The sequence below is a fragment of the Nerophis lumbriciformis genome, linkage group LG34 (genome assembly GCF_033978685.3).
Source record: "Nerophis lumbriciformis linkage group LG34, RoL_Nlum_v2.1, whole genome shotgun sequence".
NCBI classification, from domain to species: Eukaryota; Metazoa; Chordata; class Actinopteri; order Syngnathiformes; family Syngnathidae; genus Nerophis; species Nerophis lumbriciformis.
In genome coordinates this window covers 24,653,354-24,665,782 of record NC_084581.2, presented here as the reverse complement: position 1 = coordinate 24,665,782, position 12,429 = coordinate 24,653,354, and the positions used below count along the sequence as shown (strand labels likewise).

General features: G+C 37.8%; 1 protein-coding gene and 1 long non-coding RNA gene across 3 annotated transcripts in view; one reads left to right on the top strand and one right to left on the bottom strand.

Annotated features, from left to right (window-relative positions):
- Nucleotides 1-8,958, top strand: part of LOC133576547 (uncharacterized) — a 61,563-nt gene extending 52,605 nt beyond the window's left edge. Inside the window, exon 4 of the long non-coding RNA XR_009811656.2 lies at nucleotides 8,820-8,958. This is a non-coding gene — a long non-coding RNA (uncharacterized lncRNA). The remainder of the gene's footprint in view (nucleotides 1-8,819) is intronic.
- The window catches only part of bach2b (BTB and CNC homology 1, basic leucine zipper transcription factor 2b), a 148,633-nt gene that overhangs the window by 43,522 nt on the left and 92,682 nt on the right, over nucleotides 1-12,429 (bottom strand). For both annotated transcript variants that reach the window (XM_061929847.2, XM_061929848.2), the window contains exon 2: nucleotides 8,763-9,017. In XM_061929847.2, the coding sequence (XP_061785831.1) occupies nucleotides 8,763-9,005 (243 nt within the window). In that variant the 5' untranslated portion in view covers nucleotides 9,006-9,017. The remainder of the gene's footprint in view (nucleotides 1-8,762; nucleotides 9,018-12,429) is intronic.

The window sequence follows — 12,429 nt, the reverse complement described above, 5'->3', positions numbered from 1 at the left end:
CCCATTAGTTTCACCTGTTCCACGTTTGGACTCATTGTGCACTCTTGTTTGTCACCATAGCAACCCATTAGTTTTCACCTGCCCTCACGACTCATGCACCTGTCTTTAATCATGTCACTATTATTTAAACCCATTGTTGGGTCTCCCTGGCGACATCACACCACTGACACTCTGCTTCATGCCATGTTTACGTTTCATGCCTAGTTCACGCTGCTTGCTTCATAGTCCATGCCAAGTAAGTTTTTGTTTATTAATGCCACAGTTAGTGTTTTTGTTTCATCGTTCATAGTTTCTGCCTTTGTGCAAGTTTTGTGTTTATAGCAAAGTTTTGTACCTCCACTGTGAGCGCCTTTTGTTTGTTCCTTTTTATTGTCATTATATTAAATCATGTACTCACCTTCACGCCATGTATGGTCCAAATCATTTGCACCACGGGAGAACCAATCACGCCATAGTCCTAGTCGTGACATCTCCTTTTTTATTAAGGGATTTGTATGCATGTACTTTGCTTGATATACACAGTAAAACATTTTTTTTTTTTTTAAATGTGCAACAAATATTCTGCTCTAAAGGAAATAATTAAACTATCCATCCGTCCATTTTCTACCACTTGTCCCTTTTGGGGTCGCGGGGGGTGCTGGAGCCTATCTCAGCTGCAGAATTAAACTATCCATCCATCCATCCATCCATTTTCTACCGCTTATTCCCTTCGGGTTCGCGGGGGGCGCTGGAGCCTATCTCAGCTACAATCGGGCGGAAGGCGGTGTACACTCTGGACAAGTCGCCACCTCATCGCAGGGCCAACACAGATACTGTAGACAGACAACATTCACACTCACATTCACACACTAGGGCCAATTTAGTGTTGCCAATCAACCTATCCCCAGGTCAAAATTAAATTATACCGCACATGGCATTGTATATACATATATATATATATATATATATATATATATATATATATATATATATATATATATATATATATATATGTATGTGTATATGTAAATATATATGTGTATATGTAAATATATATATATATGTAAAAAATTTTTTTATATGTAAATATGTTTATATATATATTTATATATGTAAATATGTATATATGTATGTGTGTATATATATATATGTATATAGTGTGTATATATATATAATGTATGTATATATGTGTATATATATATATATATATACACACATACACATTTATTGTTGCAATGTATATGCATAAATGACTATTGTTTGTGCAATTGATTATCATTATTAATTAGTGTGCTTTATTGTGCATGTTTCTGCACATTACAGTCAACTAACAGTGTGTCCCACGGCACGTTTCAGTTATTGTTAGGAGGAAGCTGCTGACTCAATATCATTGAGGGGGGATGGTATGTGTGTTGGTGTGTGTGTGTGTAAGAGTCAGTATGAGGTGGGATTTTGTGTCCGACAGACTGGGGGAGGGTAAAGGCTTTGACTGGTCTATCTACTCTACTGATGAGCACAGCACATCTACAACTACAAATACACACTCAGCCAACCCTGTGTACACGTTAACAGTAGACACCAGACCTGGGCAAATTAAGGCCCCGGGGGCCACATGCGGCCCGTTAAGCTTTTCAGTCTGTACCGCCAGACATTCCCAAATCATTTTTTTACATCTTTAAGATGGAAAGTGTAGCTGCCATTATGATGTGCAGTGATGTTTTCAAATGACCACAAGTCTTGAACTATACAAAGTATTTCAGTGGTTGGAATCTGCGCTTTTGCATGATATACTAGTTACTGGTGTTGTCTGATACCAATATTTAAGTACCAAAATGTATTTCGATACTTTTTGGTACTTTTCTAATAAGGGGGACCCCAAAAAATGGCATTATTGGCTTTAATTTAACAAAAAATCTTAGGGTACATTAAACATATGTTTATGTTTAATGCACCCTAAGTACCTTTGTCCTTAAATAAAATAGTGAACATACTAGACAACTTGTCTTTTAGTAGTAAGTAAGCAAACAAAGGCAGTGACATATTGTGTAATTTATTATTCTATTATTTTGTCAAAATGATGAAGGACAAGCTGTAAAAATAGATTTTGAATCTACTTGTTCATTTACTGTTAATATCTGCTTATTTTCCGTTTCGACATGTTCTATGTATTTGTGTTTCGCACAAGAGGTAGAACATCTCGCTCTGTGTTTTATGGAATCTATCTACACTTCTGTTAAAATGTAATAATCACTTTTTCTTCTGTTGTTTGGATGCTTTACATTAGTTTTGGATGATACCACACATTTAGGTATCAATCCGATACCAAGTAGTTACAGGATCATACATTGGTCATATTCAAAGTTCTCATGTGTCCAGGGACATATTTCCTGAGTTTATAAACATAATACAGTGTTTCCCACACATTCATTTATTTGTGGCGGCCCGCCACGAAAGAATTACGTCCGCCACAAATGGATTTTTCGCCTTTTGACTCGCTTGACCGCTCATAAAAGCAATGGGACTCTGTCTGTGAATGTACCTTGTAGTTACAACTCCGGTGCAGTAAGTGGCGGTAGCCTACTGTGCATTGTAACTCCGCCAATAGCACTTAATTCACCTGGTGGGCCAGAAGAAGAAGAAGAAGAAGAAGAAGAAGAAGAAGAAGAAGACGGCGGAGTAAAAGAACGGACCGACCGGATCAAAATACGAGGGTAATATAGGTTGTAGGTAGATAAGTTATAGCTGCATCGCTCGCGGCTCGTCATATATTTAACGTTAATCTGCGATTTCACCGAGCGTTTCACTCACGGTGAGCAGCCTGACGCTGCTTCATTAACACCGCCGCTGTTGTCACGTCACGTGTTACCATACCGACGAGCTAACGTGTCCAGGTTATAACCCTGTTGTCAATAAACACACGTGGAGACGGTGCTTCAGATACTGCATTAATAATGAAGCTAAATTGTCCACTGCAGCATGTGAATGCAATGAAAAGAATACAATCTGAGCCAACCAGCTGTTAAAATGTTGTCCAGGTTAAAGTTTTGGCCATTAAAGGCCCTTCATTTCAAGATTTCAACTGTGATCGGGCTCTAAACAGGTGGCTGACCTGTTCAGATGGGTGTAACTCAGGGGTGCTCACACTTTTTCTGCAGGCGAGCTACATTTCAATTGATCAAGTCGTGGGGATCTACCTCATTCATATATATAATTTATATTTACTTATTTATGAAATATATGTTTTTGTTAACAAGTTAAAGGTGTTTAATGATAATGCAAGCATGTTTAACACATATAGTTAATATTGTTAATAAATTAAAGGTGTTTAATGATAATACAAGTATGTTTAATACATATAGTTAATATTGTTAACAAGTTAAAGGTGTTTAAAGATAATACAAGCATGTTTAACACATATTGTTAATAAATTAAAGGTGTTTAATGATAATACAAGTATGTTTAATACATATAGTTAATATTGTTAACAAGTTAAAGGTGTTTAATGACAATACAAGCATGTTTAACACATATAGTTAATATTGTTAACAAGTTAAAGGTGTTTAAAGATAATACAAGCATGTTTAACACATATAGTTAATATTGTTAACAAGTTAAAGGTGTTTAAAAATAATACAAGCATGTTTAACACATATAGATTCCTTTCTTTCATGAAGACAAGAATATAAGTTGGTGTATTACCTGATTGTGATGACTTGCATTGATAGGAATCAGACAGTGGTGCTGATAACGTCCGCATTTTCGAATGGAGGAGAAAAAACGTCCTCCTTTCTGTCCAATACCACGTGAAAGTGGTTTGTTTTTAGCATCTTATTTGTCCAGCTTCTGTACTCCTTAGTATACACTTTACAAGAAATACATTGTCGGCAAACTCCGTAGCTTGCTAGCTTGTGCACGCCAGCTTTCTGAGACTCTTATTTTGTTAGCGCAACTGTGCAGTCGGTCTTTGGAGTTTTGACGACAGGTACGGCGCCAGAGTCTGTTGAAATAAAGTGTTTCTCGCCTTCCTGTCGGTAATTTTAATGAGCTAAATATGTACATAAAGTGTTGTACTTATATTCCAACTCCGCGTTCTTCTTGGTCATCGCCGCTGCCGCCGTCACCCCCCGCCCCCCGACCACACCACCACAAATAGATGCCTGTCCTGTGGGAAACACTGTAATATGAATTTTAAAAAAAAGGAAAAAGATTTTGTGACAATAAAAAAATATTGATTTAATCATAGTAGTATCGACTAGATACGTTCCTGTACTTGGTATCATTACAGTGGATGTCAGGTGTAGATCCACCCATGGTGTTTGTTTACATTCAGGGTGCTAGCTTTTGTTAGCGGTTAGCTATCATATCCTCCTACGGTGTCTAGTGAAACATGTTTAGCTATTCCTCGTCCTGCAGGGATGATACTTGTAAGAAACGTACTTTATTTGTCGCCATGGAGGCGAGGATTAGTGATTTAGAAGTAGCAACAACACTGCCGACTGCGAATGGTCGTTTGCCGCTAGCTAGCTAGCCATGTCTTAAAGCACCTCCTCCTGAGGGCGTTTCAGTGTTATAACTTCACCTTTATCTTTAATTTTTAATCCAAAATGCATCCATTCTCCCTTTTCTGTCTAAACACCTTGTCCTGCTTGCAAGTACTCCGTGATTGTGCGCTGCCGAACATGCTCCTCTGCTCGTAAAACCAGCAATATCACAGAGTATAGTATATTTTTGATTCATTAGTACCTCGCTACTATACCAGTACCGGTACACTATACAACCCTACTAGTTACTATGGTAGTCTACGTCACAGCAGCTCAGACGAGGCACCAAGCAGTGTGGGTGGGGAGCGTTTCCACAGAGTGTTTCCAGAGCGGCCAGCCTGAAATGTGGGTGTCAGGGAGACGCGGAAAGAAGTTTTTACAACAAAGTTCAAAAGCTGAGTGATAAATCAGATTGTAGGTGGGTTTTTTTACCCTTCGCGTTCATATTTGGCTGTTTGTTGCATTTTAGTTGCGTTTTGCTTGATTGTAAAATATGTCGATCGAGAGTGACGTTCATATGTTGTCAATATTCAGTGTTTTATCGTTCATAGTTAATATTGTAAATCCCATATTCTTTATTTTCATGTACATTCTGGGTGTCTCATTCAGTAAAAAAAATTTAAATACCACTACGTTTTTTAAGGCGTTCTGTCATAACGTTTTTGTCATTTAATCAGACACTATTGTTAGGTTTTGTATTAGTGTTCGTAAAGATAGACATACCGGCCCCCAGACACATTTTTTTCTCTAAATTTGGCCCCCCGAAGCAAAATAATTGCCCAGGCCTGTTCTGCACAGTACATACTGAGGTGCAAGTGCCTCTGTTCTTAAACATCTATTTTAATAATACATAAAAAGTATCGGGCAGCACGGTGGAAGAGGGGTTAGTGCATCTGCCTCACAATACGAAGGTCCTGAGTAGTCCTGGGTTCAATCCCGGGCTCGGGATCTTTCTGTGTGGAATTAGCATGTTCTCCCCGTGACTGCGTGGGTTCCCTCCGGGTACTCCGGCTTCCTCCCACTTCCAAAAACATGCACCTGGGGATAGGTTGATTGGCAACACTAAATTGGCCCTAGTGTGTGAATGTGAGTGTGAATGTTGTCTGTCTATCTGTGTTGGCCCTGTGATGAGGAGGCGACTTGTCCAGGGTGTACACCGCCTTCCGCCCGATTGTAGCTGAGATAGGCTCCAGCGCCCCCCGTGACCCCGAAGGGAATAAGTGGTAGAAAATGGATGGATATAAAGTATCACACATGATTAACTATACAACAATACAAAGGTATGGAAGTTTAAAAAGAAACAAGACACATGTTTAGGTACTGCGTATCGAGGGTGGACAATAAATATCAGACAGGGTCGATATGAGGAATTATGATGTCATACTGATAAATCTGATGACAAAAAGTAGCTCCGATAGAAACAAATAATAAATGCTCCAAGGGCGTTGATTGTGTGCAACTTCCGGATGTCACACCTGTTTCAGATCTGCAATTAGGCCTTCCTATGCCAGCTGGTAGTCAGTGCAGGTTTGTTACAGCACATGGGACACACTACTCCATCTCTACTCTTCCTTCTTCTTTCCAACAGCCCAGTAAGTCCTCATTGTGGTTTAGTCTTTTTTTGTATTTTTCTTTTTGCCTTGTTTATGGACAGTTCTACGAGCCACCTTTTGTTAGTATTTTTCCTTAGTCTTTGCCTCACCTTTTGTTTGGACTCCTCCCTTGTGGAATCCCTTTTTTTGTGGATATCCCGGACTTATTGGACTTCAAAAAGACTCTTGTGTTTTGCAAACAACTCTGCCTTGCATTTTGGGTTCCACTGTACTGCTCACCGTAACTTTACTGATGCATTGTCGTAAACCCAGTGGCAAATTTCCACATTAAAAAAAAAAAAAAAAAGTCTAAACCACATAATTTTGTATGGCCCTCGAATGCCTGGAAATATACGTCAATAAAGTACCAATATCTTTTCTTACTAAATGTATTAGTTTTTCCCATTTTGACATAAAAAAAAAAAAAAGTACTGCATGAACCCTGCTTGGCACTCAGCATCAAGGGTTGGAATTGGGGGTTAAATCACCAAAAATGATTCCCGGACGCAGCCACCGCTGCTGCTCACTGCTCCCCTCACCTTCCAGGGGGTGATCAAGGATGACGGGTCAAAGGCAGAGAGTAATTTCGCCACACCGAGTGTGTGTGTGATAATCATGGGTACTTTTTAAAAACTGTAATAGTATCCAATACCGCAACAAATATTATTGTCATACTTTCCAAAATATAAATAAATATCTGCTTGACTTATAATTTCAAAGCAAGTTATTGGTCAAAAAATTGTACACTCTAAAAATGACAATAGATTTTATTGTGGTTTTTACAGCATATTACTGTAAATTGAAAAAATTATACCACTGTTATTTTATACAGTAAAATTATGTTGCTATTTAAAACCTATGATTGTTATTTTTACAATGGAAATGGAAAAAGGTTATCACATTTTTTTTACAGCCAGAATTTAAAGAGTGGTACTGTTTTTCTATGTCGTAAAAAGCACCGTAAATCTTACAGTAAAATTCTGGCGAATAAGCTGACGTTTTTTTCCGTAAATAAAACAGTGGTACGGTTTTTTCATTTTCTGTAGCATGTTGTAATAAGACTATTTTTACAGTAATATTCTGGTTACTGGCAAATTTCCACATTAAAAAAAAAGAAGTCTAAACCACAGGTGTGAAACTCAAGGCCCGGGGGCCAAATCTGACCCGTCACATCATTTTATCTGGCCCTCGAATGCCTGGAAATATGCGTCAATAAAGTACCAATATCTTTTCTTACTAAATAAATGTATTCGTTTTTTTCATTTTGACAGAAAAAAAATTAAGTACTGCATGAAATCGCATAAATTTTAAACTTTAATGGTGTCCAATATCGCAGCAAATATTGTCATACTTTCCAAAATATAAATAAATATCTGCTTGACTTATAATTTCAAAGCAAGTTATTGGTCAAATGCTACATTCTAAAAATGACAATATATTTGATAGTGGTTTTTACAGCATGTTACTGTAAATTGAAAACATTATACCACGTTTTTTTTATACAGTAAAATGATGTTGCTATTTTTTAATGTAAAACCTATGATTGTTATTTTTACAATGGAAATGGAAAAAGGTTATCCCATTTTTTTTTACGGCAAAAAACTGGCGACTGAGTAGCCAGAATAAAAAAAGAGTGGTACTGTTTTTCCATTTACGGTAATATGTCGGAAAAACCACCGTAAATCTTACAGTAAAATTCTGACCACTAAGCTGACGTTTTTTTCCCCGTAAAGAAAACAGTGGTATGGTTTTTCCATTTACTGTAACATGTTGTAATAAGACTATCTTTACAGTAATATTTTGGTTACTGGCAATTTTCCACATTAAAAAAAAAAAAAAAAAGTCCAAACCACTTGTGTCAAACTCAAGGCCCGGGGGCCAAATCTGACCCGCCACATCATTTTATATGGCCCTCGAATGCCTGGAAATATGCGTCAATAAAGTACCAATATCTTTTCTTACTAAATGTATTAGTTGTTTCTATTTTGACCGAAAAAAAAAAATTAAATACTGCATGAAATTGCATAACTTTTAAACTTAAATAGTATCCAATTTTGCAACAAATATTATTGTCATACTTTCCAAAATATAAATAAATATCTGCTTGACTTATAATTTCAAAGCAAGTTATTGGTTAAATTGTACACTGTAAAAATGACAATAGATGTTATGGTGGTTTTAACAGCATAGTAATGTAAATTTAAAAACTTTTTAAGTAAAATTATGTTGCTAGTTTTTAATGTTTTTACCATGTCAATGTAAAAAGGTTATCACTTTTTTTTTTTTACAGCAAAAAACTGGTGGCTGAGTCGCCAGAATTAAAAGAGTGGTACTGTTTTTCCATTTACGCTAATATGTCGTAAAAACCACCGTAAATCTTACAGTAAAATTCTGGCGACTAAGCTGACGTTTTTTTTCCCGTAAAGAAAACACTAGTACTGTTTTTCCATGTTGTAATAAGACTATTTTTACAGTAATATTCTGGTTACGGAAGTACCATTTTTTTTACTGTAAAATCTACAAATTCTTTTTACAGTGTATGTAAAAAAAAATCTAATGTTCAGGCAAATTCATATATTAACTGCGATGTGGCCCTCAATGAAAAGGAGTTTGACCCCCCTGGTCTAAACGATATGTGGAGTGGACCTACCTCCTCAGGAAGGGTGACCACCAAGCCATTCTCGGTCTGTCCTCCCAACACCTGCAGGAAATACTCGCTGCAGGCGGCCAGCACAGCCCGGTGCCCGCGAAACTCCTTGCCCTCCACCAGGACTGTCACATCGCACAGGATGTCCTGCTTCCGCTGGTCGTTGAGGCAGAGGAGGATATTGGTACAATGAACCGTCGACTCATACACATACATGGGGGCTTCAGGCTTCTCATCCACGGACATTCCGCTCACGCCCTGGAAACAGAAGCAAAACAGAAGGATGTTGGTCAGCTTCCTGTCAAGCTAAGCCAGCGCTGCCTGCTACTTTCTGCTTGAGATTCTTCACCCTCTTTCTCAAAAGGGCAGTGTCAATTTTTTTTTTTTTTACAGCTTATTTGATTCATTCTGTTCTTGCAAAATTTCTTCAATTAATTCATAGAAAATAATTTATCAAAATATAAGCTTTTAGCTTTAAAATTGTTATGGAATGTCTGGTTGCACGATATAGACTATATACAAAACCCCAAACCAATGAAGTCGGCACGTTGTGTAACACGTGGTTGGCATTGTCTTGTTGAAATAAGCAGGGGCGTCCATGATAATGCTGCTTGGATGGCAACATATGTTGCTCCAAAACCTGTATGTACCTTTCAGCATTAATGATGTCTTCACAGATGTGTAAGTTACCCATGCATTGGGCAGTAATACACCCCATACCATCACACATGTTGGCTTTTGAACTTTGCGCCTATAACAATCCGGATGATTCTTTTCCCTCTTTGGTCCGGAGGACACGACGTCCAGAGTTTCCAAAAACAATTTGAAATATGGACTCGTCAAACCACAGAACACTTTTCCACTTTGCATCAGTCCATCTTAGATGAGCTCAGGCCCAGCGAATCTGGAAGCGTTTCTGGGTGTTGTTGATAAATGGCTTTGGCTTTGCATAGTAGAGTTTTAACTTGCACTTACAGATGTAGCGACAAACTGTAGTTACTGACAGTGGTTTTTTGAAGTGTTCCTGAGCCCATGTGGTGATATCCTTTACACATCGATGGCGCTTTTTGATGCAGTACTGCTGTGGGATCAACGGTCCGTAATATCATCGCTTATACCGTTATATCGTTGAGAAATGTTGTTCTTAAACTGTTCGACAATTTGCTCACGTATTTGTTGACAAAGTGGTGACCCTCGCCCCATCCTTTTTTGTGAATGACTGAGCATTTCATGGAAGCTGCTTTTATACCCAATCATGGCACCCACCTGTTCCCAATTAGCCTGTTCACCTGTGGGATGTTCCAAATACGTGTTTGATGAGCATTCAACTTTCTCAGTCTTTTCTGCCACTTGTGTCAGCTTTTTTTGAAACATGTTGCAGGCATCAAATTTGACCTATCATTCTCAGTATTAATATGACCAATACTGCCACTGTAACTATCTGGTATTGAATCAACAACCACATTTGTAGTTTCACCCAAAACTAATGAAAAGTATCCAAACAAGAGAAGAATAATTATTACATTTGAACAGAAATGTAAATAGAACAATGTTACAAAATTGCAAACAGTGGCGTGTGTGTGGGCGGAGCACCATAAATAGCCAGCGATTAACTGTAAATTAGCAAGCAGATTATTTTTAGTTCTGACAAAAAAATATGTTTGGTCAGCAGCCAAAATTCATATAAAACAATATGTCATGATATATATTGTTATTCTAGATTATAATTTACTGTATATTGTGATGTAGATTTTAGGCCATATCACCAATGCTTAGTGTAAATAGTCGTCACAATAACAAAAATGCTAATAAAATAACTGTCACTGTTAAATTATTCTTTTTTGTATGAATATGCGTACTTTGTTCCATTCAAAGTATATTTTTTCTACACTAAAAAGTTTCAAGTTCTTTTTAAATACATTTATCTTAAACAAAGTAACATATATAGCATGTTTTTCATCAATTAGTAATAGTGTATTTTATTAAAAAATGTGTTCTAAGGCTGCACGATTCATCGATTTTATATCCTAATTCAATTACATGTTACTGAAAAGAACATCGCTAAACATATAACATAGTTCATGCATAAACATGATTGTGGCCACAAATAAACTCACAAATGCAGATTAGACGTTTCCGGGTTTGCTCTTTTTCATAAACAAATGATAATGGAAACGTGGCGGATGTATCGTAAATCGGCTTCCCAACACAGCTCCTTTGCCAGGGAATAAGACGCAGCAGAAGGCTTCTGTGGTGCCAGCTTACAACTTTGACGTTATATTTAGCGAGGAGAGGTGCATTCAAAGTGAAAGAGAGGCCGGGGTCTTTGCATTGTGCATTTATTTGGTAAACAAATACATGCAGTCACGAAAGGAGACGTAATCCCCGCGCTCGGGGAGATCCTCCTCGTTTGTTGTTAGTTTCAATAATGCAGAAACACAACAATTAGCATCTCGGGACTATTTTTTTTTTTTATAGCTCTGTAGGATACTCTTACTCACTCGTACCTCCGCTAATATTGCTATACTTCTACTGCTAAGACTTGTAGTTATTCTGCAAGTACCAACACGCAGAAAACCTCCAGAAGGAACCGCACCTTTCTCACTGTCATGATCCGTGGTCCGGATCATGTTTTTGTTATGTTCTGTTAGTTTTAGACTCTTTTAGTTCCTGTTTGACACCTGAGTTTGTTTTAGTTACCATGGCTACTTATGATTTTCACCGGCCTCTGGTGTTCGGGACGCGCACCTGCTTCTAATCAGAGGACTATTTAAGCCTGCCTTTGCCAGTCAGTCGTGCTGGCGTCATTATTGGTTTCATGCCACAGTTTCGTGTTTGTTCTATGCCATAGTTAATGCTATTGGTTTCATGCCACAGTTTCGTGTTTGTTCTATGCCATAGTTAATGCTATTGGTTTCATGCCACAGTTTCGTGTTTGTTCTATGCCATAGTTAATGCTATTGGTTTCATGACACAGTTTCGTGTTTGTTCTATGCCATAGTTAATGCTATTGGTTTCATGACACAGTTTCGTGTTTGTTCTATGCCATAGTTAATGCTAGTTGTTTCATGCCACAGTTTCATGTTTGTTTCATGCCACAGTTTCGTGTTTGTTCTATGCCATAGTTAATGCTATTGGTTTCATGCCACAGTTTCGTGTTTGTTCTATGCCATAGTTAATGCTAGTTGTTTCATGCCACAGTTTCGTGTTTGTTTCATGCCACAGTTTCGTGAGGTTCATGTCTATAGTTTCATGTCCTAAGTTTTTGCCTTAGCTTCTGCGTGCGATAGGCACGCTTGCCTTCGGGTTGTTTTCTGTTTTGTACCTTGTTGATTGTTTCTTAAAATTAAATCATGTTCCTACCTGCAAGTCCTGTCCGGAGTCGTCCGTTTGCCTTCCTGGGAGAACAACCCCGCAGTAAGCGAAAACCACGTCGTGACAATCACTTCCGTAAATGCTAAGAACTACAATAGTACCAGATTATGACAGATTCTATAATGATATCAGTAATAATTGGTTATTAATATTCAAGTCATAAACTGTAAATGGACTATTGTTGGAGATTTTTGGATAGTGATCTATTTTATTGTTTTTGTTTTATGGGCGGAATAGAGGACCTCCCATTGGCTCCGTTGTAAGCGGAATTTTATATACGTTTATTTACGAGTTA